Consider the following 24,248-nt stretch of genomic DNA (forward strand, 5'->3'; position numbering starts at 1 on the left):
GCAAGCATGCAAGGTAATTAAACAAAGAGGAAACAGTCTGGTTTTTAAACACCAGACTGGAGAGAAAAGGGGGGGTTTTGTCGGTTTAAGTGTATAAGGGTCTATGCACGCGCTTTGAGTTGTTGAAAACAAAGCATTTCTCATCACATTCGTCAAAACGTCTCCAAAGAAACTAAGTGGAAATTAATCCACTTAGAACTTCAGAGCCTTGGGCTTCTCCCAGGAGAACTCCTGGTTGGTGAAGTGACCGTTCTTGGCAGTCTGGAAGTAGATGGGCTTGGCCAGGTCAAGGTCCTTGACAATGACACCAGGGCGGAGATCAAAGTTCTCACGGATGATCTCGACCAGCTCGTCAGAAGACTTGGAGGAAGTACCGTAGGTCTCGACGAAGATGGAGAGGGGCTCGGCAACACCAATGGCGTAGGAGAGCTGGACAAGGGCACGACGGGCAAGCTTGGCGTTAACCAGAGACTTGGCGATCCAACGAGCGACGTAAGCAGCGGAACGGTCGACCTTGGAGTAGTCTTTTCCGGAGAAAGCACCACCACCGTGGGCACCCCAACCACCGTAGGTGTCGACGATGATCTTACGGCCAGTGAGACCGGCATCACCCTGAGGACCACCAATGACGAAACGGCCAGAGGGCTGGAGGTGGTAGACGGTCTTGTCATCGAGGAGCTCGGCGGGGATGACCTTCTTGATAATCTTCTCCTTCAGGACAGCACGGATCTCCTCAGTGGAGACCTCATCGGCGTGCTGAGCAGAGATAACAACAGTGTCAACACGCAGAGGCTTGACGGCACCGTTGTCGTGAGCGTACTCGATGGTGACCTGGGTCTTGGTATCGGGCAGCAACCAGGGGATGGTGCCATCGTTACGGGCAGCCTTCATAGCAGCGTTGAGCTTGTGAGAGAGCAGGATGGTGAGGGGCAGGAGCTCAGGGGTCTCATCGGTAGCATAACCGAACATGATACCCTGGTCACCAGCACCGAGCTTCTCAAGAGCCTCATCGTAGTGAAGACCCTGGGCAATATCGGGAGACTGCTGCTCAATGGCAACCAAGACGTTGCAAGTCTTGTAGTCGAAACCCTTCTCAGAGGCATCGTAACCGATATCCTTGATAGCGCCACGGATGACCTTCTGGTAGTCAAGCTTGGCCTGGGTAGTGATTTCACCGAAGACCATGACCATACCTGGAAAGTGGAGAAGAGATCACGTCAGATTCAGGGGCCATGAGGGACAATTGAGGGGGTAAGGGGGCCGTCAGATTTGACATCACATACCAGTCTTGGTAGCAGTCTCACAAGCAACCTTGGAGAGGGGGTCCTCAGCTAAGCAGGCATCGAGGATGGCATCGGAGACCTGGTCACTACATATGAATAAATTGGTTAGAATTGAGTATTCCAGAGAAAGTTCAGGAGACTTTTCGGGGAAAAGAGGAAAAATAAACTCCCAGGGGGGGAAAAAAAAACTCACGCAATCTTATCGGGGTGACCCTCTCCGACTGACTCGGAGGTGAAGAGGAAAGTACCAGCCTTAGGAGCAACGGAACCCATTGTGAATGATGAAGGGAGAATTAAAGAAAGAGAAAGAAGGATTAGAGAAGAATGGTTGGAAGGAAGAAAAAAAAAAAGGGAAAGAAAAAGAGGGGGGGAATGTATGGGTTTATGTTAGGTTGGAGCGGGGCAGGAAAAGAAAAAATGGGACCCGGACCACCAGTTACCCCCAATCTACATTCGGCTTCCGACCACCTTTCACTTTTTGCCCCAACTGCCATCCTGCGATAACGCCATCTGTGCATACCCGTGCTTCACCGCTTTCACTAGTTCATATTCTATCGGTTTAACAAACACCAATCATTATTGTTATATATTCACCGCCTTGAACCTCCCCCACCGGCAGTGGAAAATTCTCAGTTACCGATAAGCAAGTTCTTTTTTTTTTCTAAGATTGGATAATCATATCCATATTGGAACTGAACCAAACTACTCTAAGAATCGCGTTTGGCAACCATGTCTAAGTTCGGCGTTTTAGTTATGGGCCCTGCCGGGGCAGGCAAGACCACTTTCAGCAATGCTATTATCCAACATCTTCAAACTACGCGTCGAAGCTGCTTCTACGTCAATCTAGACCCCGCCGCCGAAACCTTCACCTACGAACCCGATCTCGACATTCGAGACCTTATCACCTTGGAAGATGTGATGGAAGAGCTTCAACTCGGTCCTAATGGTGGTCTCATCTATTGTTTCGAGTTCCTCCTGCAGAACCTGGAGTTCTTATCCGAAGCTCTCGATCCCTTGAGCGAGGAATACCTCATCATCTTCGATATGCCCGGTCAGATCGAGCTTTACACACACATCCCGCTCCTCCCGTCATTAGTCCAATACCTGTCTCGTCAAGGTCCTCTCAACATCAATCTTTGTGCTGCATACCTTCTAGAGAGCACATTCGTTGTCGACAAGGCCAAGTTCTTCGCCGGCACTTTGAGTGCAATGTCCGCTATGTTGATGCTGGAGATCCCTCACGTCAACATTCTGAGTAAGATGGACCAGGTCAGAGATATGGTGAGCCGCCGCGAGCTCCGACGGTTCACCAATGTCGATGTTGGGTTATTATCAACCGAGGAGGATGACCCGACTGTGACCGCGAACCCCATGGCCAAGGATGCCCTGCTTAGCGGTGGCTCCTTCAAACAACTCAACCGAGCCGTCGCCCAATTGATCGACGACTTCAGTATGGTCTCCTTCCTACAATTGGATGTTCAGGACGAGGACAGTGTTTCGGGCGTTCTAAGCCATATCGACGATGCCATTCAATACCACGAAGCCCAAGAACCCCGAGAGCCGAAGGACGAGCAGGAGGTGAATTACGAAGACGCGTAAATCCTTCGGCGCATTTATTTCTACTTCACTGTTGCCTTAGTTCCTTCGTCGGTGTATTTGCGGGGCTCGGGCGACACCACATTTGAACCCCACCAAACAAAATCAGCCCCGAAACACCGTCATCTTGCATCCGTACAATCCCGTTATGACAGGGATCTTACCTACTTCTTCCGAAATACGAAATACTTCACTTGACGGCTTGTATGATGGAAAATTCCTCATCATGATCACGATGAAAAACACTTTTGATTCAATTGAGACGTGCAGAAAAGTTCCCGCTCGTGGGGCTCATGGGGAATGTCAACGGACCCCACATCAGCTCCTCATTATTCTGCCAGTCTCTCAGACACCAAAGCGCCGTGATATATCAACAGATACCCTAATACGCCGAAAGACCAATAAATCAATCTCATGAGTAATGACATGTCCATCACACCAGTCACAAAAAAAGACCTGTGGAGCCGGAAGGAAAATAAAATAAAAACAATAATTGCCCCAGCCCCGTAACACAGAAAGCAATAGTGTATGTACTCCACTGCCTGCGAGTTACGGAGAAATCATGTTTTCAAAGTACATCAGCACCGACACCGGCACCAAAAATAAAAATAAAAAAAGACACGTCCGAAAAGCACATCCTAGGATACTCCAGGATACTCCATGCCGACCACATCAATCACCTAACTCCAACCACCTCCCTTCTTCCAAGATCCAGTCCCAGCCCCAGATTTCCCTCCAGAACTCGCCGCCGCTCTAGCCTGGAAATCCTGAACAAAACCCATAACAACTCCCCAAATCCAACCCAGATCACGACCCGCATTTTCCACACCAACTGTGTACACATACCAACCCAGACCCAGTACAGAACCCCAGAAGAGGACTTGAAAGGCCAACGTCACCCAAAACATCACAAGGCGACGCATATAATCCAGGAGCTTCAGTGAAAAGAAGAGGATTACCACCATTATGAGCACAGTCATTAGGTCGGGCATTGCGGCGGTGCTTGTTGTTGTGAGGAGGGTGGAGAGCGGGGCGATAAGGTAGGGTTGCACGTAAGCTGTTCGGATGTTGCTTAGATGGGTTGTTATTTGGTCTTGGGTTGTGCTACGGATGTAGGAGACTGTTGGGTGTTGGAGAAATGATTGTATGTTTTCTAGAAATTAGATTATGTGGTTAGTTTATCTTCGCGATTCTTGTGGTAAGTGTGGGTTGGATGTGGAAGTGGGATTTACCTGGAAGAAAATCCATGGCTTCGATGAGCTGGATTCAAGCAGTGATTTAACACTGGGTGTCGATTTGGTGAGGGTATTGGGTGATCTTAGACGCCTTTATAATCTTTTTTGCTTCGTGATTCTTTGAGTTGTTTTTGAGGTGGCTTTGTTTGAGGTTGGAGTTAGGTTGATTTACCTATCTCTGCGATGGACTGAGATATGTATAGTAAATTATGGATAGAGACTTGAAGGAGAAATCTTTTCCAAAACAAAAACCTGTGTGGAAATCAAGGGCTTCAGACTCTATGTAAGGTGTCGCAAACCTTGGAAGGTGGCAGCTGTCGCAGCAACGGATAACAGAATGCAAACAAAACAAACATGGGATATCAATCGATACACCCATATTTACATGGAGACAGCACGACTTGCTATAGTAGAATAGGTAGACACATGTGCAAATCTCCAAACTATCCATATACCTGAGTCTAGACCGTAGTCTGCTCGCTAAAAAACATAATATTTCATATCCATATTAGTTTAACCCCACGCCGTGTCGTACACTTTAACCAAGTCCAAACTTCCGAGTCTGCAGCGCTTTGCGATCACATTCACTCCTTTAGGTCAGTCCCCAACGTGTTCGCCGTCGCCAGGAGCAGTTTATCCGTTTCGTGGTCATCGTGAGGCCGTCGAGTCCCGGCGAGAAGGATCTCGAAAATCGATCGGTGGGTTGCCGCTCACTAGGTAGAATCGAGTCAGAAAGGTCCTAGTACATATATTGGAAAATCTGGAAACGATGACTACATACATTCAAGTGCCCAGGTGCTACTACAGCCGCCGATATTATATGTATCAGAGCGGGCTTCTCTCCAGGGCTCTTACACCGCGATCTACCTAGTAGGTATTCTAACTTCCAAGGTTGGATACCTGGTTAGCCAGATACCGATCTCAACCTGTCTAAACAAGTACCTGAGTAGAATGAAGAAACTTGAAACCATTCGAATATTGAGACAAGGAAATAATGACCCTCGACGGGGTCAGTTCTGTACAAATTGATTATTTATAGATAACCAGTCATGGTCCGTATATACAAGTGTGACCGGAGAAAAGAAAAGCTCCAAATGTAATCCGTAAACGGGGGACGCGTGACACCACGCAATAAAAATCCAAAATATTCCAAAAGAAAAATAAGAAAAAAAGTCTTCCCGGAGACTTGTAGAAGGGAGATAAGATAACTCCAAGATCAAACTCCAAAAGACTGTTCAAGCTCCCAAAATGAGCTGATACAAGTCCAAATGCAGATGCAGATGTGGTGGTATATATGAAAAAGAATGAGAATAAGAATCCAAAATATTACGCGGCAGATAATTTCGTCTCTCTTTGAGATCATGCGTGGCCCAGTAGTGCCTTGAATGCATCACGCTCGGTTTGAATATTCGCCTGAAGGAGGCGGGTCTGACGCAGGGCCTCGTCTCTGTGAGTGGATGAGTTAGTCTCCGCATTCCCGAGACACGACCAGTCAACTTGAAATAGATAAGGCTCGGAGAAAAAAAAATTAAAAACATACCTGTCAGATTGGAGTTGGGCCACATCAACCTGTGTGCGGTTCATTCTTCCTACCACTTCTTCCATCTCCATGTCTGCGTCACGAAGGAGTTTCTCCAGATCCTTGACCCGCTTTTCGAGGGCCTCAACTTGAACAACCTGGATCAGAGGCATGCCTTGGCCGCTTGTGGTTCTATCGAGACGTGGGGAGCGGCTGCTGAAGGGGGCATTGGAGGGTCGTGGGGACAGAGCCACAGCGGTACGAGCACCAGTCTTCATACGGACCAGCTGAGCATTGTGGTTCTCCTTCAGCTGGCGGATCTCCTCCTCGTGCTTGCCCATCTCGTCTTCGGAGTGGTGCTGAGCAAGCAAGAGAGAGTCCTCATACTCCTTCAATCGGTTCTGAAGGTAGTTGATGCGCTCAACAGAGAGGTGTTGGTCTCGCTCACCCTTGTCAATGGCAGATTCCAGACGTCCGCGCAGAGAGTTGTTGGTATGCAACTGTTGCTGCACGTCGTAGGCCATTCGGTCTGTCCGGCCAAATGCAGCCTCCAGTTCGTCTGAAGCTGCGATCGTGGCCTCGACCTGCTTGCGGTCGGCCTGCAGCTGCTTGTAAGCAGAGTCGAGTGAAGAGGAGGTTTCCATTACCTCGGCAAAGCTTTCTTCGTCAGCTTCACCACCTTCGGAAACGACCGAGTCGTGCTCCTGCAGCAGAACTCTGAGCGAGCTAGTCTCTTGCTCCGCACGATCAAGATCCATCTTGAGACCTGCCAAGTTCTTCTCGCACTGCCACTTGCCATCCAGAGCATCTTCGGCTCGGTTACGCAGGTGGTTCACCTCTTCTCGCAGGGTTTGCACATCTCTCTCGTACCCGGGCTTGCGGAGAGGACCAGCCTGCTGAGCACGTTCGAGTTCGATCTCCATGAGACGAGCGCGCTTCTCGTATTCCCGCGCTTGTTGAGCATGGCGATCAAGGAGGCTTCTTAATGTTCGGTGAAGAGCATCGCGTTGAACCTCGATATCTTTTACTTTGTCGACCAAAGAACCTTCGCCGCCGCTCTCGCGATCCTTGCGATCCTTGGAAGCAGCATTCACAGAGTTGGATCGTGACAGTGAACCAGAACGGGCGAGACCGCTTGGCTTGCGAGCAACTGAGTTCGATCTCGAGATTCCGAAAGTCGAGTTTCGCTTGTTCACACCACCTTCCTCTTCCGCGATGGATGCAAATCGTCCATTACTCTGCAATTGTGCCAGTGATGCATTTTCCACCCTTAGCGCTTCAATCTCTTCCATCAGTCGCTGGGTGTCCGGTGAAGGTGCCTGCACCTGTGGTGGTGGTGGTGGTGGGGGTGGTGGCGTTGGGGGCGCTTGCGGCTTGACTTCCCGGAGAATATCACGTTCATTTCGTAATTGCTCCAGCTCTACGCGCATGGCCGTTAATAGATCTTCAAAGTTATCTTTGGACTGTCGCTCTTCGAGCAACTTTCGACGAGTGTCTTCGAGGGCGGTTTCGAGTTCTCGAGTCTTGGATGAGAGATCAGACAAATCGACTCGTTCACGACGGAGCTAAAATCAAGTTAGCAAAAAGCTCAACATTCTGATTAAGATATCTGACATGATATCTTACCTGCTGAACCTGGTTCTCCAAAATCTGAACATGAGACTCGGAGGCTGTGCGCTTCAAACGTTCTTCTTGCAGTTTCTGTGATAGCTCAACTTTCAACTGCGCACGCTCCTGCTCCGCAGCTCGACGAATCTTTCCAATATCCTCTTCCATCCGACCTGCATCAGACGCGGAGCGAACAATGCTAGTACCAGAATCAGAGAAATAGTCACTCGTCCGTCGATTCGTCTCTGGCACTTCAGTCTGAAATCGCTCAATTAAATCCTCCAGCTCCATTTCACGACGAATAGAGCCCGCTAACTCGGAACTAATTTCTCGTAATTCATTTTCCAAGTCCGCAAATTTAGACGCGTACATAACCTCCTGAGCACTCATCCCGCTCACGGAGGGCGTTCGAGCCGGAAGGCCATAGTGAATGGATGACTTGCTGCTATCATATGAAGATGGTTTCATAGGGACGTTTGCGAGAGGAGGCATTGGCGAGGGCATGGGAGAACGGCCACCATCGGAGATCTCCGTGCTAGACGATTCACCACCAGGCGAAGTCTGAGTATTTCCCTTCCAGCCAAAGAAGGAGCTAATTTTATTACCGGGAGTTTTGGGCTGACGGGGATCCGGACCCATGGATAATGGTCGATCGTTTATATCAATTTGTAAAGGAGGTGGCCTGTTGAGAGACGGATGTAGGGCCATAGTCGAGGCGCGCCGTTGAGATGGAGGAGGCGAGGCCAGGACCGGTATAAAAGGCTCGCTCACTAGACGATTATGCAGGGTGGAAGGAGTTCCATGCGTGAACTGTTGCTCATATGATCCGTCATCAAAGTAGTCTTCACCGTCTTCGGAGTCGTCGTCGTGATCCACTACGGAGCTCAGATATGAGACCGGAGCACCGGTATCGATGCGAAGAGGTTGTGCCAGATGTCGTTGACGGGAATATCTGGGGAAGGACGGAGTATGTAAGTGATAGTTCTTCCAAATTCTGGGGAAACCTCGCAGCATGTAGAAACCATATCACCATAGGAGGGATCCTCGGCGGCTAGTTTTGATTCCAATGGTTCTTTCTTCTGCTATTTTTCTTTGGGTTTCACTAGTCTTTGTTCATCATCCCCAAAAAAAGAACCCAGTGATAGAAGAGAAAGAAAAGGGGGGGACAGAATGGTGTGGCATTGACACCATTGGGGATGGGCTCCACGCGTACCTATTGGAATTCCTTGGCGATATAAAGGACGGTTCTTCAGGATGGGACAGGGACAAAGACGACCTGCGATCAAGAATGTCGTCCAGATAATCCTCAGATAGAGGAGAGGGATTTAGAGTAGGAATTGGAATGGCATGGGGTAAAGGTTTCCTTTGGATCAGCGGGGAACTCGCAGAAGCGGGAGAACTGTCTTGGGACGCCATGTCTCAGGAAAGAGCCATCGATCGACGGTCACTCATGCCGATTCGCACGGGTAGAGTTGACACACGCCAATGAAAACCAAAACGGAAAGGATGCTTTAGGGGGGTGAAAGAGGATAGTCGGGGTGGAAAAAAAGGACGGGAATTTGGTTATCCAAAAACTTATTTTAAAAAAAAAAGATTCATTAAATTTAAAAAAAAAAAAATATTAAAATAGAATAAAAAAAAGGGGAATAAAAATATTCCCTTTGCGCGCAAAAGCAAGAAAGCGGGCCCCTTAGAGACTAAAGCAGGAGTAAAAGATAGATGAATTTAATTGGTTTATTAAGTACAAACTGTTCCTGATAGCGCTGCCAAGAAATCGCTCTGGGCCGAGAGATCGACATAAGAACGTGAGAGACAATTAATAGTACTTGAGTATGTATATTGCAATCTGAATGTATTCTCTACTCAGGTTGTACTACATAGTATATCTCAATGACTCGAATGTTCTTCTTTTTTTATTATAATTCATAATAAATCTCTACTATCTAGCAAACTTGAACAGGATCTTCATCAAAAATCAATAGTTTGCCTGTCAATAACCCCCCTTGAGTGTAGACTTCTTTGGACCCGCAATGACCAGGGGTAAATTCAGGGGGTTCCCGAGTTCCGACTGCGTACTTTTAATATGTGTACCGGCCTCCCTTGGTACTTTCTAGGTACTTTTTAGTACTTTGAACTCAAGTGCTCTTTTATATGCAAGGTCTTCTGTGAAAGTTGATCAAATCTTCTAATTTAGGTGTCTTCCCCTCTTCCAGAGTTGTATCTGAGTATCTATCTCCAGCTATGACCTACTCTCACACTACGAGTCCGGGATACTTGCACATCAACCCATACTGATACTAAACTACTTACTTCCAATGTCTGGTTCGGCTTCGTACTACTCGGACTTATGAACACAATTATTTGTGGGTATCATGAACCTAATTCGTGCTTTTTTAAACGCATTCCCCATCGAGATGTCCCAATGAGGCCTTAGATTAAGGGGTTCTCCATCCTCTACACGTAAACCTCCGATCTTATGGACCCCATTTACTTTACTCCGTACTCTATATCGTTGCCCCCTTTTTTTCAGTCTGTCCCTTTCGGCCCGTGCTTCTCATTCTCTAAAGCCAGAACGTGCTGAGGTTCAACTGTAGTAAAGTGGTGTGCCGTGTTCACCCACCAATCATCGGGCCTATCACCGGCGTCTCGCCCTAACACTCGGGCCAGCGCGTGGCCACTGTTTCTTCAACAGGAATGGTCGCCCTGTGCCCTGTTCCTGTTCTTGTCAATGCCCACCTATTAGATCAATATGCTTGCGCAATAGCATCTGGGCATCGCTCGATACGGAAGCTTCCTTCCTGTGCGCTGCCGTGATGAGCGCCAACACCTCTTGGAGCTGAAGATTGTAACACTCTGCTAGATCCTTCTATTCTAACTGGCTTCTTCATATCTAAACTTTCGCACTAACTCAAGAACTCAAGAACACCTGCAGTCTTGCTTCAGCCCCTTCTGTACATACATGACCCATTCCAACCTTTTTAATGTTGTACGTCTGTACCCAATTTTGAGACATGGGGTATACCGTATAGGAACATACATCCGCCTCCACCGTCATTGTACAGGGAAGAAATGTCTCTCCTGAAAGCATGCAGAACACAATCCCTGTGGAGTCTAGTTCATTGACCGCGTCACATTCCAGACCCGTCTGGATCTAGCGTGGGCTTTTTTTTCTTTTCTTTTTCCTCGCGCTCTGATTTAGCGAACTGGGTCCCATCCGTGCGTGTATCCACTTTAGGATCCTGACAGCGCTAACTACTGCACTTCGCTCTCAGAACGAGTTTTGAATTCGTTTAGAACTGAATAACATGAATAACTTGGATCCTGAGGGGGCGGAGACACATAATCCCACTCTTAGCGCTTGTCCAGGTGGTAGTTTGAGAATTTAAAACTTGTGACGCGTGGTGCCCCGGGATGGTGTTACAGGGTTAAGGGGCGGCGGCTATGGCCCTGTTTGTAGGGCTGCTGGGTCCCACCTTCCCAGGTTGTCCTACCCTGTATTAATGTGGCTGTTATAGGGTCAACATTATTGACTTCCAGAGTTGATAGCTCCAAGATTGTTCCAGGTTTCTCTGCAGGTGATCGTGCATGATGCGGTGTACCGAGAGATTAGCATGGACAACATACATAACTGGTTGCGCGTCCAAGTCCAATCGGGTATCACGCCATGCTGAAGCCCTGGGGCGCCACGGTGCAGTCACGGTACTTCAAAGATAGTTGAAGCCTGAGGCTAGGAACAAAGAATTCTGGGCCAGTAGCAGCCCGAGGGCCTTTGAACCTGAGGCTCTTCAGGGCTCAAACAGTCATTGAATGTTTGAATTTGAATGCTCCAGACAAATTGCTGTACTACTATCGAAGAGGACCCAGATCCAGATGATCTAGACTCATCTAGATGGGTCTCCTATTCCGAGTCAGGGATACCCTTACCGCTATCTTTGTCACAGAACGACTCAGAATCAACGCCGAGTCCCTTCAAATATTTTGCAGGGGCCTCACTTTGTCTCCTGTTCTATTAATATAAGTGAGACTCGTCGTCTATTTTGAGTCGGTGGCTAATGGAGAAAATATTTGAAAAATCCAGGTGGATCGGTCTATTTTTACCTCAAAGACGTTGCGATTCTGCAGCCATTTCAACACTATTCAAATGGTGCAGTCCCCCTTACTAGTGCGTTTTGAGAATTAGAGATGAATGAAGGGTCTCGTGTCCACATTTGCACCAGTTGACTCATTTAAAGATGTACGGAGGAACCCCATACTAGTAGTATTTAGGTGAAGGAACCGCCACGAAAATACTAGGAAGAGATTGTGCAACTTTCAATGTTGTTCATGGTGCTCCAGGGCTATTTGCTTCAAAGTTCGGGATATTCGAGTATTTTTGTCCACCAGCACTGCAGCGGATACATGCCAGCCTGTGTGCCGATAACTCCTCAATGGAAGCAGTCTACTGGCACGGGTGTCACAGCACATAATACTACATATCGCGATATATAATAGGCAGAAGTTTCGCCAGGTCAACCTCGATCTGGGGTACCTCTCAGCGGTCCGCATCTAGGTACCTTTAATGACCTTATACGCCGCGGATCCCGACCTTAGTGAGGACGAAGAATCGCCATCGAGTTTGTGCCGGGGTTGCGAAAGGCCGTATGCGCAGTGCTGCTGCCAGGTGAGAGAGTGTCGGCCACTCCAGTTGATGCCACACATTTAGGTATAAATCCCTCTTTACGACACGCCGCGAAGATCGCTTCGATAGTGAATGTCTTGCCGGTGCGGAACTACCGACGAATTAGCAGAGAAGCAGACTCGGAAAATGCTTGAAAGTAAATAAATCAAAAGAAAGAACCGCTTACAGAACTGCTGTCTCACACTGGGCTTCCAGCTTGGAGATTCTTGCATTCTTGTTCTCCAGGAGAGCCTCAGTCTCCTTGTGGTAAAGGGAGTGCGTTTCCGATGCCTTCTTCATGTGTTCTTCACATTTCCTTGGAATGAATTTTGACTGCATAGCTCACCCCTGGTGTCAAAGACTTGAGAATGGTTGGATTCACTTACACTGGATAAATCAGCTGTCTGCGACCAATTGGAGATCCAGAGGAGGTGGTAGATGCCAGTGTTGAAAGAGGTATGGTATGGAAGAGGTATGGAAGAGTAAGTAAAATTGAACTTGAAGTAGTAATAGAGTATATAGGTTAGGGTTGGATGATAAAGATAAAGAGGAATAAAGAAGAAAATATGATTCAAGAATGGTAATAGCTGATGTTGAAACTTCTAAAAAATCATAGATATTGGATGAGATGCTGTGAATAGCTATCACCATACGATCATCCTTAATATCTTACTTCCCTATCTCCTTAACCTTGGAAGAAACCTAGACTAAGGCCACTACCTAGATATATTAGTAGGGCTAAGCTACTACTCTTCTCTTACTTCTCTAATCTCTCTTCTCTCACTTTAAGTTCATCTCTGCCTTACTTCTAGGGCTGTAAATACTTTGAAAGTGCAGTCTTAACTGCCCAAGATCCATTTGGTTCTCAACTAGGTATCCACACAGTACTCAGATAACACCAATACCTAGATTCCAACTTGAAAGTTTATATGTATAATACTCCATGATTCAAATCTTGAATACTCGTCACTTTGGATATAAAATTGAACATATCCCTAAGTATATCAAAATCCAGCATATGACATGGAGACCAAGTACTGGATTTCAACTGCTGCACATGTGTCAATTTTAATAGTTCACTAAGTTTATCAGGTTGATTGTATCTAGCTTCGAAAGTTTTCAAGCTTGCTTCATGAGTCCATCCATGTATTCAAGTTACTACGTTGAACAATCAACCTTCCATGGTTGAAACTGACCCTTGGAACCTTGGAAGCCGTCAGTCTACCGGTGACCAGACAAAAAATTGAAGATATGTATGATACTGAAATTCATGTTACCTAGCACCATAATTAACGTGAGTACATTGCTCGTTATACATGACACATATCGGGAAGCTGGACTCGCGCTAATAAGGAATGAAATCGTAATTCATGCGATCTGAACCAAAAGTTAGAACCATATGTTTGAAATGGAATGATGAACTTGAAGTACATACCAAGGAAATGACTCCAATCTTCATCCTCGCTGAGCTTATTCGCCCAGTACTGCTCGAGGAATTTCAAAGATTGTAGCACATTGGGAATTCGGACAGTCTCATGCAAAGAAGAGAGTAACCTTCGTACCGTATCGCGATCATCCCCGCGCGCCTCACAACCCGCAATAAATAATGGTGTTGTGAGCATCACCCAAGGACTAAGACCAGAGGATGGCCCAATCATTTCCGTGCATTCTAGAATCCGTTGAACAGACTGCTGGACATAGACCGATGTAGTCGGCGTTTTGCGAAGCCGTCTGTGAATTTGTATGAGTGCACTATGCTGGAATGCTTCATTGCATAGCGCAAGCTGCTGTATGCTCTCGACTGTTAATCCCTCCGCAACACCAGGATACAGCTCAGGTTTCGAATTAGCGCCCCGATCCATCAATTGTCGTACAGACAGCTCCAACAATTCAGCCTCATCCTCAACATCACTTTGAATCTCTCCCTCAATAAATCCTTGCCTTGCATCTTGAGGCACATGGTTTCGCCATGCAGCTGCCCCGATTTGTCGAAACACGGCCGCCAAATCGACTGTAAAACCCCAGTAATCATCCAAGTAGTCCGGTGAACCTTGTTGGCTCGCCAACCCCGAAGGTACAAAATCTGAATTGTTCCCAATAGGTGGTCCATTACCCGTAAGTGCTGTCAACGACACGATAGACCAATACCAACGATCCAAGTACCGACGAAACCCAGGCGCAGACCCAACTGAGTTCTCCTCTCCGGTTCTATCAGTCGTTTTCATAATCGCTCTCGCGCCTTCAATATGTGCTCTCCATGAATTCGGGTGTATTGCCCCCGAGTGGACCTCCGCTAAACAAAGTGTCCGCGCCGTTGCCACTAATGCCTCCGAACCCTTCACGGATGGGTCTTGTAGTTCCTTGCGAAAATGCTCTAGACTAAGTGCCATCTGCCGCGCTATATCTGGCGCTGTTTTCACATTCTCGGATGGGTTATGTAGGGCTTGAAGGTGGATTGCTGAGAGGGCTGTAGTGGCGTAGAGGAGTGACGGGGTTTGTAAAGCCATGGGGACTAGCATGCGACAAATATCTTGCTGCATACCAGAATGGCATGCGGTTATTTGGGACGCATCGTTAATGAAATGGTGTAGTAGCGCTTTCTGATCGGGGGATAAGGAAGAGAAGGGGTCAACGGTTTGTGTCAATGCGAGCGTTGGTGATTCGGCCTTGACTGATTGAGGCTTGGATTTGGTTGTGTAGATAAATTCTCCTGGTGAATATTCTGGGAATCTTGTCAGTATTCAGATTATTACTAGATTTATTACTAGATCTCTTGGACCCTTGAGTCCCTTTGTAGCCTCTTTTTTTTCGACATGCACACTTACCAAGTCTTTCCATGCCGCCCTTATCAACGCAGGCCCCGAATCGTGATCGCGAAAATGCCCGCCCTCCCCACTGCAGCTGCATTGCATACTTGCACTGCACACCGGCGGTCGAGCACCGCCCGCAGATCGGTCTTGTCTCATCGCATTTTTGGCGCCGCGATTTACATCTCAAACATCCTGTAAATGATCTCGACATGTGGGCTGGAGAGGATTTAAAGTGGAGTGTGGGTTATGTAGAGAAGAAATGCCGCGGGGAAGATAATCTCCAGGGCTCCGAGTGTGGCGAATTGAAACGGTTCCCGGGGAACTCTCAGGAAAGAGATGTTCATAAAGCTGAAATCTTTTTGATTATGGATATTATAAAACATTTGAGTTTTTTTTCTTCTAATCTTTGGGGAGATAGATAGGCATAAGCATTAGAATTGAGTACCTAATACTTAGTGGGCTCGTGGGGATCCACCGATCAGCGGGTTTTATCAGGACCAGAATGTACCAATAACATTTTGAAGATTTCTCTAAAGTAAACGAGATAAAGAGTATCATGCGCTATGAGCAAAAATACACAGGCTAGACAAGAAGTGTATATGTTCACCTCAATATGGGAAGATCTCAAAAATCCCTTAAGAAAAGAAACAAATACAGAAAGAAAGAAAAACAGACCGCCGCATCTAACCGTCAAAGGTATACCGCAACCACTCACCGACAGCACGCAAACTCTCCCATCGTACAGATTCGTCTTGGTCTGCCATCAATTCCATAACTCGAGTCTTCAGACCGAGACGTTCCATCTGAGTGCGCTTTTCGGGGAGCTCCTTGACCAGGTGTCCAACATCATTACAGGCAATAGCCAAGACCTGCTTGTCATTCTCCCAGCTCTTGGACATGATCTCAGCGAGCTTCTTGGGCAAGGCACCATTACTATCCTCGAGAATTCGGCGGGCATTCTCCTTCCAGAAAGTGGGGTTCTTGTGTGGGGGTGACCAGCGCAAATGGCCGGTCTGTAGTTCGGCAGCATATTCGTCAAAGGTAGTCTGGGTTTTGGTATAATCCTCCAACATGGTAGAAAGGGCTTGGAGGTCTTCGAGAAGATCTTCGTCGGTCAAATGGCGGCCGGAAAGCTTGGTGAGTTGAGCGGGCAGGCGGACAAAGACTGCAACAGGAAGCAAAGTGTTGCGGTTGTTGGAGAGGAGGTTCAGGAGGGTCGCAAGAAGCACTCGGGTAGTCTTCTCTTTCTGGGAAAGTGACAAAAGTTGTGTGTAGAGTTCAATGATTTCATAGTTCCTAGACAAGGTGAGTTATTATCAGACGCATGGACTCGAGGGTGATCAAGAAAGATGCGGGGTCTTACTCTTGCAATTCTTCACCAACAAGTTCACTTTCAAAGGTCAGCTGCCAAACAGCAAGGAGTACACGGTACAGCAACTGGAGGCCAACCCCTCCCGCGAGACCGTTCTCGGTACCCCGCGTACTGCCCCCTGCGGTACCATTCTCCTTGATCCCCGCTGCGGTACGAAGAGTGCCGATGAGAGGATCCAATGTTTCCTTACGGTGATTCCAGAAGATCTCTCGAGATCGCTTAGTCCGGAGTAGCTCCGAGAATCCCTGTACACCAATGTCCTGCAGCCCGCTGTCCTGGTTCTTGGTCAAGGTAGAGAGATAAAGGTATAGCTGCGGAAGAGCCTCATCATCGCGAGGCGCAGGTTTGGACGAGCGCACAAGACTGTGTGACACGAGAGCTGTAAGGAAGGTGGATGTGAGCAGCGGGATAGGGTCCTCGGCATTGGAGGATTGATGCAAGAATGGTAGGAATGGCTTGTAGGGTTCAGGGTGAGAAACGAGTGCATCGGCCAGCGAGGGGACATCTAATAGAACCATATAATCAGCAATCTAATTCCAAGAATTACATTCCTCGAGGTCAGCCACATACCCTGAATCAGGTCCGAGGCCAAAACTAAGATGTATTGAACGATATCTGTCCTCCGGGATGCGGACTCTAGCACACTCTTGCCCTGCGCATCACCAGCAAGCAGACTAGTATAACCAGCAAGGTCGGCTTCTATTGTCTGACAGCGCTGATCCTTGCGCACCTTATCCACAGCCTTGATCTTCTTCAGGTGTTCATCGGTGATGTTACCCGCACGGACCGCACCCTCCCAAGGAATTGGTCGAGCCCGAATGTTATTCTGGAGGGAGCTGAGGTACGTGGGTGGATCCAACGACATGGTGACAAAGAATCTCCAATAGAGAGAGGGAGATCAGTTAGATATGGAGAAGGAGTGAGGTTAAAGGTAGGAGGGAGAAGCTTGGAGGTGGATGACGGAAGCTTGCCAAGACCGACTTGGTCCATCCCAACCGATCGGGATTGATCGTTTCATCTTCCATTACGAGTCTCTCCTTGTCTTCCCTCTTTTATTCCTCTCTAATCTTTCTGTTGCAATTTACAGCGAATTCTCACTTGTGTGTCACTATTTTTGAATAATATTTTACCACCCACACACCTTGTGCGACATTGGTTTGTCAAAGCGGTTGTTGCCTTGAACTTGACTGGCCTCGATTCGACTAGTGGTCTTGAGCTTGTGAAGCCTAAGATTGTCTTTCCTACAATGAATTGATACACTTGAATGCGCCGACGCATATAATACCATCCATCGATCTAAAGAAAGCGAATCGTTTGTCCCATAACCGCCCCCACCAAATTCATGCAACGTGGACACGAACTGTTTACCAAATAATCCGAGTCGCATAAGCTGGCGTGTCTGAGATAATGGCGCAAAACTCTCAAAATCAGTCCAAGCCCAAATGGGGGGGTAGGATCATTCTTTCAACAAGCAGTGGCAGGTGTCGAATCTCGATTGGATCATATTCTGCTCGACGAGGAGGAGAGGCAGAAGAACGCAGCAGCAAATGCGAAGCCTCAAGAGATTGAAATTAAGAATACACCCATTACAAGATCTCCAGCTGGATGTAGGGAAATTCAAATTGCAAATAAGCGGGAAAGTCGCTAACTTGACCTTCCAGCGATCTCACGAAGCTCCTCAAATGCGCGGAGAACCGATCGGCTCCAGGAGCGCCTCGCGCGTGCTATGGTCAAGAACAATCAAAATTCGCAATCCTCACCGAGTCCCTCGTCACCAGCTGCTAGCCCGAGGCCGAGCACCGATATGCGGCGAAGTATGGATATCGATTCCACCCTTGCATCTTCCGCGGAAGTGAGCGAGGATCTTAAGAGTCCTTTTCAGGTTGAAGAGGAAACGGTTTCAGAGACCATCGCGCCGAGGCTCAGCCATGATATGGAAGCATCAATACGGAACTCAATCGATACCGGTGCGCCAGAATCACTACCGCGGGGTTCGAGTGAAGTGGAGGATCTGTCTGCAAGCCTGGAAAAGACTATTGAGCGCGTCGAATTGGAAATTATTGAGGAGCCTAGCAACGATGTATCAGTTGACAGTCCGCGCCAAAGTGCTGAACTACCGGAAGAGGCCGCGTCTGATATTGACAAGACCTCCGAGTCTCAACGACAAGATGAGATCCACGAATACATTGAGCGCATCGATGCACTGCAGTCGAAACTTAAATACCTCGCCAAGGAAGCCGCCGAATCGGCGAAGAATGACGCGGCTAGTGCTTCGCCGGGTAGCGCTAAGAAACAACTCCTAGAAAAAGACGAAAGGATAGCGCTGCTCCTCGAGGAAGGTCAGAAGCTTTCTAAGTCGGAGATGGATCATCGTACTGCTATTAAGAAGCTACGACAACAGCTCGCTGATAACACTAAAGCACAACTGGACATGAAGAAAAAGACCGAGAAGATGGAACGAGAATTGGCCAATACAGAATCCAGAGCCAAGCGCGCTGAGACCGCTGAAAAGCGAGCAACTGACTCTTTGTCGTCACATACAAAAACAACCAAAGAGTTCGATGCGGTATTGAATGAGCGGAACGCACTTAACCACACTGTGTCCGAAATGAAGGCACAGTTAAGTCGAGCTCTTGAGCGCGCAGAGGCTGCAGAGGCTAAGGCTCATTCAGATGCGTTAGACCAAGAGAAGCGCAAAGCGAATGACCTTGAGGAGGAGTTAGCAACTATCAAGATCGAGCGCGATATCAGTGAGGAGAAGGCGAAGAAGGAGATTGCCGAATTAAAGGAGAAGATCGACCAGGAGAAAGAACGTGCTCGTATGCTCGAGGCCGAGTTGAAGGGCGAACAGTCAGTTCTGGAGAGTAAGATGGAAAGCCTTCGGACACGAGCAGAAGAAGCCTCGTCGGGAGCGACGGGAGACACACAGGCCAAAATCTTGCGCCAGATCGAAACTTTGCAGACTCAGTACTCGGCTGCTAGCGAGAACTGGCACAGTCTGGAAGGCTCCTTGCTTTCTCGATTGGCCAATGTCGAAAGGGAGCGAGACGATTTAAGTAAAAAGGAAGGAGACTTGCGGAAGAAGATTCGAGAATTGGTAAGATCAAACCTTTCTTTTCTGCTCATATGCGACTGCCTTGCTTACCATATTTTATAGAACCTAAAATCCAAGAAGTTGGAAGAGGATGTGGAATCCGCGAAAGAGGCGGAGCAAGAGAAAGACCTTAGCCTCGAAGAACACTTGCAGGACATGCAGAAGATGCAGCAGAAACTTGACAAGGCATTGGACGACCTGAGTGCCACCCAGAAAGACCTCATGGAACAAAAGAAGACATTGGATGCGTCGTGGACTCAAAAGATGGAAGAAGAACGAGGCAAATGGCGGGAGCAAGTGATCAGTCTCCAACATCCTCGTGGAGTCTCTCCTGTTCAATCTCTACGACGGTCTAGCAATCTTGACGCCATCCCATCCGGTCTGTCAGACCATCGTTCATCCAGTCGACGATCTTCCACTATGCCCTCCGCTTCGCCGGATATTGGCACTCCGCCGCGACAGAATTCCTATCCCGCATCCATTAATCATGGAACCCTGTCACCTCCCCCGATCAACACCACCACAATTCTGGAGACTCCATCAATCACCTTTGAACCTGATGAGTTTTTTTCGCCTGCCACGCCTGCCACCCCATCCATGTATGGTGGCACCCAGGCACCTCCATCCCGCGGTATCAACGATATCATCTCGGAGTCGACTGTAGGCGCAGGTCCATCTGTACAGCTCGTTGAGCGCATGAGTGCTACCGTGCGTCGTCTGGAAAGCGAGCGCGCGGGCTCCAAGGACGAACTTGTGCGCGTCACTACCCAGCGTGATGAGGCTAGACAACAAGTCGTGGACTTGATGCGAGAGCTCGAAGGAAAGAAAGACTCCGATGTTCGCGTGGAAGAGTTGGATGCTAAGCTTACCGAGCTGGATCAGCGTTACCTGACTACTCTTGAGATGCTGGGTGAAAAGAGCGAACAGGTTGAAGAGCTTCAAGCTGATATTGCTGATTTGAAGAAGATCTACCGAGAGTTGGTGGATAGCACAATGAAATGAAGACGATGAGGATAAGTGTACTGCTAGTATTGCTTGGAGGCTCTACTAGTAGCTTTCTCTCCCCTATGCATTTGAATAGGCATGACTAGCTGTGTTTTATGATTGAGGATTTTGTATATAGATTTCTTCCAGAGGGCAAATGATGAATAGTAGGCCTATTTTACCACTCGGCTATTTGTAGTCTACATGTCGTAGGTAGTATTCTTTCTTCCTAGAGTACAAGGACTTGCAAATCTCTCGCTAGCAGTCACCAGTCACCATCAGTTCTCCAAGACATGATCAAAGCCCAAGAAAGCCACATCAAAAACGTTTCGCATCTCTGGCAATTCCAGTAGGCCCACTTCCGAAGTGGGCTTGGTCAAAAAGTCTTGCATCATTGAACAATGAAGAATGCCTCCACTTGTCAGTTCAGATGAAACATTTAATTCAATGTTGTCGGAAGCACTCTCGGGAACTGACTTCTCAAACCCTGGCAGATCGCTTGGTGGCTGCTTCTGGGTAGTAAAGCTGTCCTGAATCTCGAAAGCCGGGTGTTCAACTCTATCGTCAATAACGAAACGAGAAGGATAGCTCCGATGCAAGCACTGGCTAACTCGCTCGAGATGATCGTATAAGTCCTTTGCTGCTAAATTATTGGAAGCGCTGAGTGTCTTCAGCATTTCGGTCGCTGTCTCTAAAGCTGTTATATCCGTGGCATTATCATGGTGCAAGAGGCTGGACACGATCAAAACAAGCGCCGAAGAGAATATAAAAGCCGGAAATGAGTATCCAAAGATGTCAAGCGATCCATTTGTCCATTCTTCCAAGCAGAGCTTCAACGAGTATTGCGCTGCACGAATACATGCCACGCTTAGAGTTGTGAATGTCTGTTTTGATTCTTGATCAAGTGTCATATTTTCGCCCCGGCTCTCACAAGCTAAATAGTTCAACAACACAGGGCGAATAGCGATTATGACAGACTGAGAGCTGTTAGCATGAGAAGAACGAGTTTCAAACTATTCTCACATACATAATTGAATTGCAAGTGCAGTAAAATGGTATGCTTGGAATGTGGTCTGTTACAGGAGAGTTGCAAATCTTCTGGCAGAGAATTCACCCAATGCCTCAATTGAATCAGAAATTTTTGCTCTCGTTGCAGAAGGCTTTCAGGAGATTTTTTGCGAGTGTAAATCTCTTTTGTAGCACGTCCTGTTATTCTTGCAAGCTCTATGGCCGCAATCTGATACGCCACTTCTGAAAAGTGCTCCTCATATCCTGCACAAGATAGCCTTGATGGGAGATCCACGTGGATATCATCATCATGGATCTGTACTGGAAATCCCAATTTTGATCCCCAGAAGCGATCAAGGATATAAATAGACCACCAGATCCGAACGCGATGTTCTCGCTCTATTGGGCTCAGGTTATGACTCCGTGGGACATTGTAATTCAAGCCCAGGGCTAGACTCAGCCGCAATGCGTTGCCTGTCAGAAGGTAAGATGAGTGAATCCTATTGAGAAACTGACAAAAATATGCCTTAAGACAATCCAGTCAGTGCAATTCTCTATACGAGGATATACGTCTGACGTACCAAAAGAAGCAGGCTCTCAATATGAGCCATGCTGGGTCTTTCTGGGATGATCTGGATGAGATATGAAGCTCGAGCAAAGTATTCGGTACCAGGAACAACTGAAGGGCTGGAGGAACTTTGCCCTATAGAGTACACTTTTCCTACAGCAAATAGAGCAAAATACTTGCACTTGGTGATCGAATTGTTGAAGTTGCCTTTTTCATAGACGTTTCTCAGTCCGTCCAATACTTCTTTTGTTCGGACTAGATGGAATCCGGGATTGATATGACCAAGTGCTGTTCTTACAAGTAATTGAGCATCTGCAAATCTAGGCCAAGGTGTATCAGCTCGGTTCAGCGACGACAGTGTCTCCTCATCAGTATAGTTCCGCGGAGGAATATGCATCGCCAGAGAGTCTGTCGGCCTTAAACATTGGCATAGTTGGGTTGCAAATGCAATACAAGCTGCCTCGTTGATGTAAAGCGGAAGACTTGAGGAATCCTGTGTTTGAAACCATGCTTCGTTCTCGACTAAGTCGGACTGTTGAGTAGAGCTGGCATGATCTGAAGGCCTTGTTATGGTTTCTATTGGGGTTTCTCGGACTCTTTTATCTTTTTCGGCATGAAGCTCCTGACTATCCTGGATCAGTCTCTCCAGATAGCTTCAACTAATATTCAGTAAATTCCAGGTTTCAAATCGTATCGTAGACGGGGTCTTACCTTTCATCAACCCGGATTTTGCGATCCCGATCCGCATACTTGCACTCAGCGGCGCGACCAGTCTTTTGACATCTGGAGCATGGTTTGTCTCCGGAACATTTAATCTTCTGTGCATGGCATCGATAGCATCTGGATGCAATTAGCATGAAGAAATATGTGATGTTAGATAGGTCCTTACGCGATTGATCGCTTCTGGGATCTCACAACCCCTGATCCCTGAGCCCGTCGGGATTCTCTGGGATTCTTCAGAGTTCCCAGGCTTTGAAACTTTGCGCATGATACTTATTCTCCTTCTAAGTAGAGATATCGTCCCATAACCATCAGTGGGATAAAGAGGAATTGTGGATGATGGAGCGGCCAGTTTTCAGTTGGCCGTAGCCAAGCGGATTTACCCGACTTTCTCACTACGGTGTTTTTCAAGTTCGCCGTAGCGTGGGGAATCAAGCGTAAGCATGGTATAAGATAGTCGATTCTTCTGTCAGCTTCAATTTTCCATTGCTCTTTCTTATACAAAATGACCATTGATTATACTTATTCATTTTTCCGGGTCTCCAAATCCGAGGAAATCTATCGATCCGCTCAAAAATACCGAGATCTTCGTTTGCAAGCACTCCAAGTGTCACCGGGGTCATTCGCCTCGACTTATGAAACCGAGTCTGCCTTTACAGATAATGATTGGATAAGCCGCTTAACAGATCCGGGCTATGAGATCTTTATCTCTGCCGCAACATCTCCTCATTACAGCTTGAGTGAGCCGGAATGGGTCGGTCAAGTTACGCTACGTGGCCCTGCTTCTTCACAAGACTTCACTCTACCTGCCGCATCATGTCAGCCACCACAGAAGTCAGATTCAGAGGAGGAACGCTGGCAGATGCTGAGCTTGTTTACACTACCCGAACATCGTGGAAATCGACTTGGTGCAAATCTATGTCGAGAAGCACTTGATTATCTTCGAAACTATCGACTCTCACCACCGAGTATCCACGTTCGCCTCATGGTTAGACCGGAGAATCAGGTCGCAGTGAAGCTATATCGGCGACTAGGTTTCATCGCGGCGGGAAATTGCAACCTTTCCGAGGCTCTGGTTGCGAATGGAGACGGATATCTCTTGCCTAAGGACTTGAGTGCAACGAAATGGTCGACTCGTACAGGATTGATCATGAGTTTGTGGATAACTCGGCATTGACATCTGGAATATTGATGGAAAATGAGTGTGACTCAATATGAAGCATCAGCTTCTTCAATTTTAGATCAATGTTGTACTGCCTCTTTCTATGCTCCATCCATAGGAAGGCCGCTCATGAGAAATATTATGTATACTGAAAGTTCAATCTTGGAAGTTAAATGGATCCATTGTGATGAATTTAACTCCGTATCTGAGCGCCCTCTATTAGTTTAACGCCCTCTTCACATATTATCCACACGCGTGGTTTAGCTTCGTTATAATAAAATCTCCATCCCTGGACCGTTTCTCGCCAGGGACGCTATAGATGAGTCGTTGTAGAGTTTTACTATTACCAGATACCACAACTTGGAACACTGAGAGTAACACTGAGAGTCCGATAGAATTTGAAGAATTGGCGCCCGGGCGACGTTAGATCGTACACGTCAGCGCTGCGGTAGCGTGCATGAAGGGCTTTCCAAGAAGGCGGTTTGCGCGCTATTTGAACTCACATGTGGGGGTAGATACATTAAATCTAAATAAATTCAAAACCGCCAGTGGATTTCAGATGAAAGATTTGACTTCGGATCATCGGATATGAAAAATTCCACTCAGCATTCAGCGACTCCATTATATTCATC

General features: G+C 47.5%; 10 protein-coding genes across 10 annotated transcripts; 3 read left to right on the plus strand and 7 right to left on the minus strand.

Annotated features, from left to right (window-relative positions):
• Window positions 1-192: 192 nt before the first annotated feature.
• Window positions 193-1,556, minus strand: N7483_011155 (S-adenosylmethionine synthetase; the record flags this gene model as incomplete). The annotated part of the gene is made up of 3 exons (XM_057094582.1): window positions 193-1,193; window positions 1,284-1,369; window positions 1,477-1,556. 3 exons carry the CDS (start codon window positions 1,554-1,556, stop codon window positions 193-195), a joined length of 1,167 nt encoding a protein of 388 aa, XP_056940553.1.
• A 456-nt stretch (window positions 1,557-2,012) lies between these two features.
• N7483_011156 (putative signal sequence-binding GTPase GPN3) lies at window positions 2,013-2,882 on the plus strand (the record flags this gene model as incomplete). Its single annotated transcript, XM_057094583.1, has 1 exon — window positions 2,013-2,882. One exon carries the CDS (start codon window positions 2,013-2,015, stop codon window positions 2,880-2,882), a length of 870 nt encoding a protein of 289 aa, XP_056940554.1.
• A 677-nt stretch (window positions 2,883-3,559) lies between these two features.
• N7483_011157 (Apq12 family protein) lies at window positions 3,560-4,127 on the minus strand (the record flags this gene model as incomplete). The annotated part of the gene is made up of 2 exons (XM_057094584.1): window positions 3,560-4,032; window positions 4,112-4,127. 2 exons carry the CDS (start codon window positions 4,125-4,127, stop codon window positions 3,560-3,562), a joined length of 489 nt encoding a protein of 162 aa, XP_056940555.1.
• A 1,346-nt stretch (window positions 4,128-5,473) lies between these two features.
• Window positions 5,474-8,657, minus strand: N7483_011158 (uncharacterized protein; the record flags this gene model as incomplete). Its single annotated transcript, XM_057094585.1, has 4 exons — window positions 5,474-5,561; window positions 5,655-7,198; window positions 7,260-8,193; window positions 8,455-8,657. 4 exons carry the CDS (start codon window positions 8,655-8,657, stop codon window positions 5,474-5,476), a joined length of 2,769 nt encoding a protein of 922 aa, XP_056940556.1.
• Window positions 8,658-9,985: 1,328 nt separating this feature from the next.
• Window positions 9,986-10,296, minus strand: N7483_011159 (uncharacterized protein; the record flags this gene model as incomplete). Its single annotated transcript, XM_057094586.1, has 3 exons — window positions 9,986-10,144; window positions 10,201-10,233; window positions 10,279-10,296. 3 exons carry the CDS (start codon window positions 10,294-10,296, stop codon window positions 9,986-9,988), a joined length of 210 nt encoding a protein of 69 aa, XP_056940557.1.
• A 2,947-nt stretch (window positions 10,297-13,243) lies between these two features.
• N7483_011160 (Zn(II)2Cys6 transcription factor) lies at window positions 13,244-14,919 on the minus strand (the record flags this gene model as incomplete). Its single annotated transcript, XM_057094587.1, has 3 exons — window positions 13,244-13,275; window positions 13,334-14,620; window positions 14,724-14,919. 3 exons carry the CDS (start codon window positions 14,917-14,919, stop codon window positions 13,244-13,246), a joined length of 1,515 nt encoding a protein of 504 aa, XP_056940558.1.
• Window positions 14,920-15,391: 472 nt separating this feature from the next.
• Window positions 15,392-16,945, minus strand: N7483_011161 (H(+)-transporting V1 sector ATPase subunit H; the record flags this gene model as incomplete). The annotated part of the gene is made up of 3 exons (XM_057094588.1): window positions 15,392-16,004; window positions 16,072-16,585; window positions 16,651-16,945. The coding sequence occupies 3 exons, from the start codon at window positions 16,943-16,945 to the stop codon at window positions 15,392-15,394; spliced, it is 1,422 nt and encodes a 473-aa protein (XP_056940559.1).
• Window positions 16,946-17,487: 542 nt separating this feature from the next.
• Window positions 17,488-20,176, plus strand: N7483_011162 (M protein repeat protein; the record flags this gene model as incomplete). Its single annotated transcript, XM_057094589.1, has 4 exons — window positions 17,488-17,530; window positions 17,556-17,687; window positions 17,742-19,177; window positions 19,238-20,176. 4 exons carry the CDS (start codon window positions 17,488-17,490, stop codon window positions 20,174-20,176), a joined length of 2,550 nt encoding a protein of 849 aa, XP_056940560.1.
• A 260-nt stretch (window positions 20,177-20,436) lies between these two features.
• On the minus strand, window positions 20,437-22,722 carry N7483_011163 (transcription factor domain-containing protein; the record flags this gene model as incomplete). Its single annotated transcript, XM_057094590.1, has 5 exons — window positions 20,437-21,135; window positions 21,186-21,677; window positions 21,748-22,360; window positions 22,446-22,552; window positions 22,624-22,722. 5 exons carry the CDS (start codon window positions 22,720-22,722, stop codon window positions 20,437-20,439), a joined length of 2,010 nt encoding a protein of 669 aa, XP_056940561.1.
• Window positions 22,723-22,959: 237 nt separating this feature from the next.
• N7483_011164 (GNAT family N-acetyltransferase) lies at window positions 22,960-23,631 on the plus strand (the record flags this gene model as incomplete). The annotated part of the gene is made up of 1 exon (XM_057094591.1): window positions 22,960-23,631. The coding sequence occupies one exon, from the start codon at window positions 22,960-22,962 to the stop codon at window positions 23,629-23,631; it is 672 nt and encodes a 223-aa protein (XP_056940562.1).
• Between the last annotated feature and the right edge of the window lie 617 nt (window positions 23,632-24,248).

Source organism: Penicillium malachiteum (genome assembly GCF_028827825.1).
Source record: "Penicillium malachiteum strain IBT 17515 chromosome Unknown utg000005l:1.0-9002435.0:326005.0-9005861.0, whole genome shotgun sequence".
Taxonomy (NCBI): domain Eukaryota; kingdom Fungi; phylum Ascomycota; class Eurotiomycetes; order Eurotiales; family Aspergillaceae; genus Penicillium; species Penicillium malachiteum.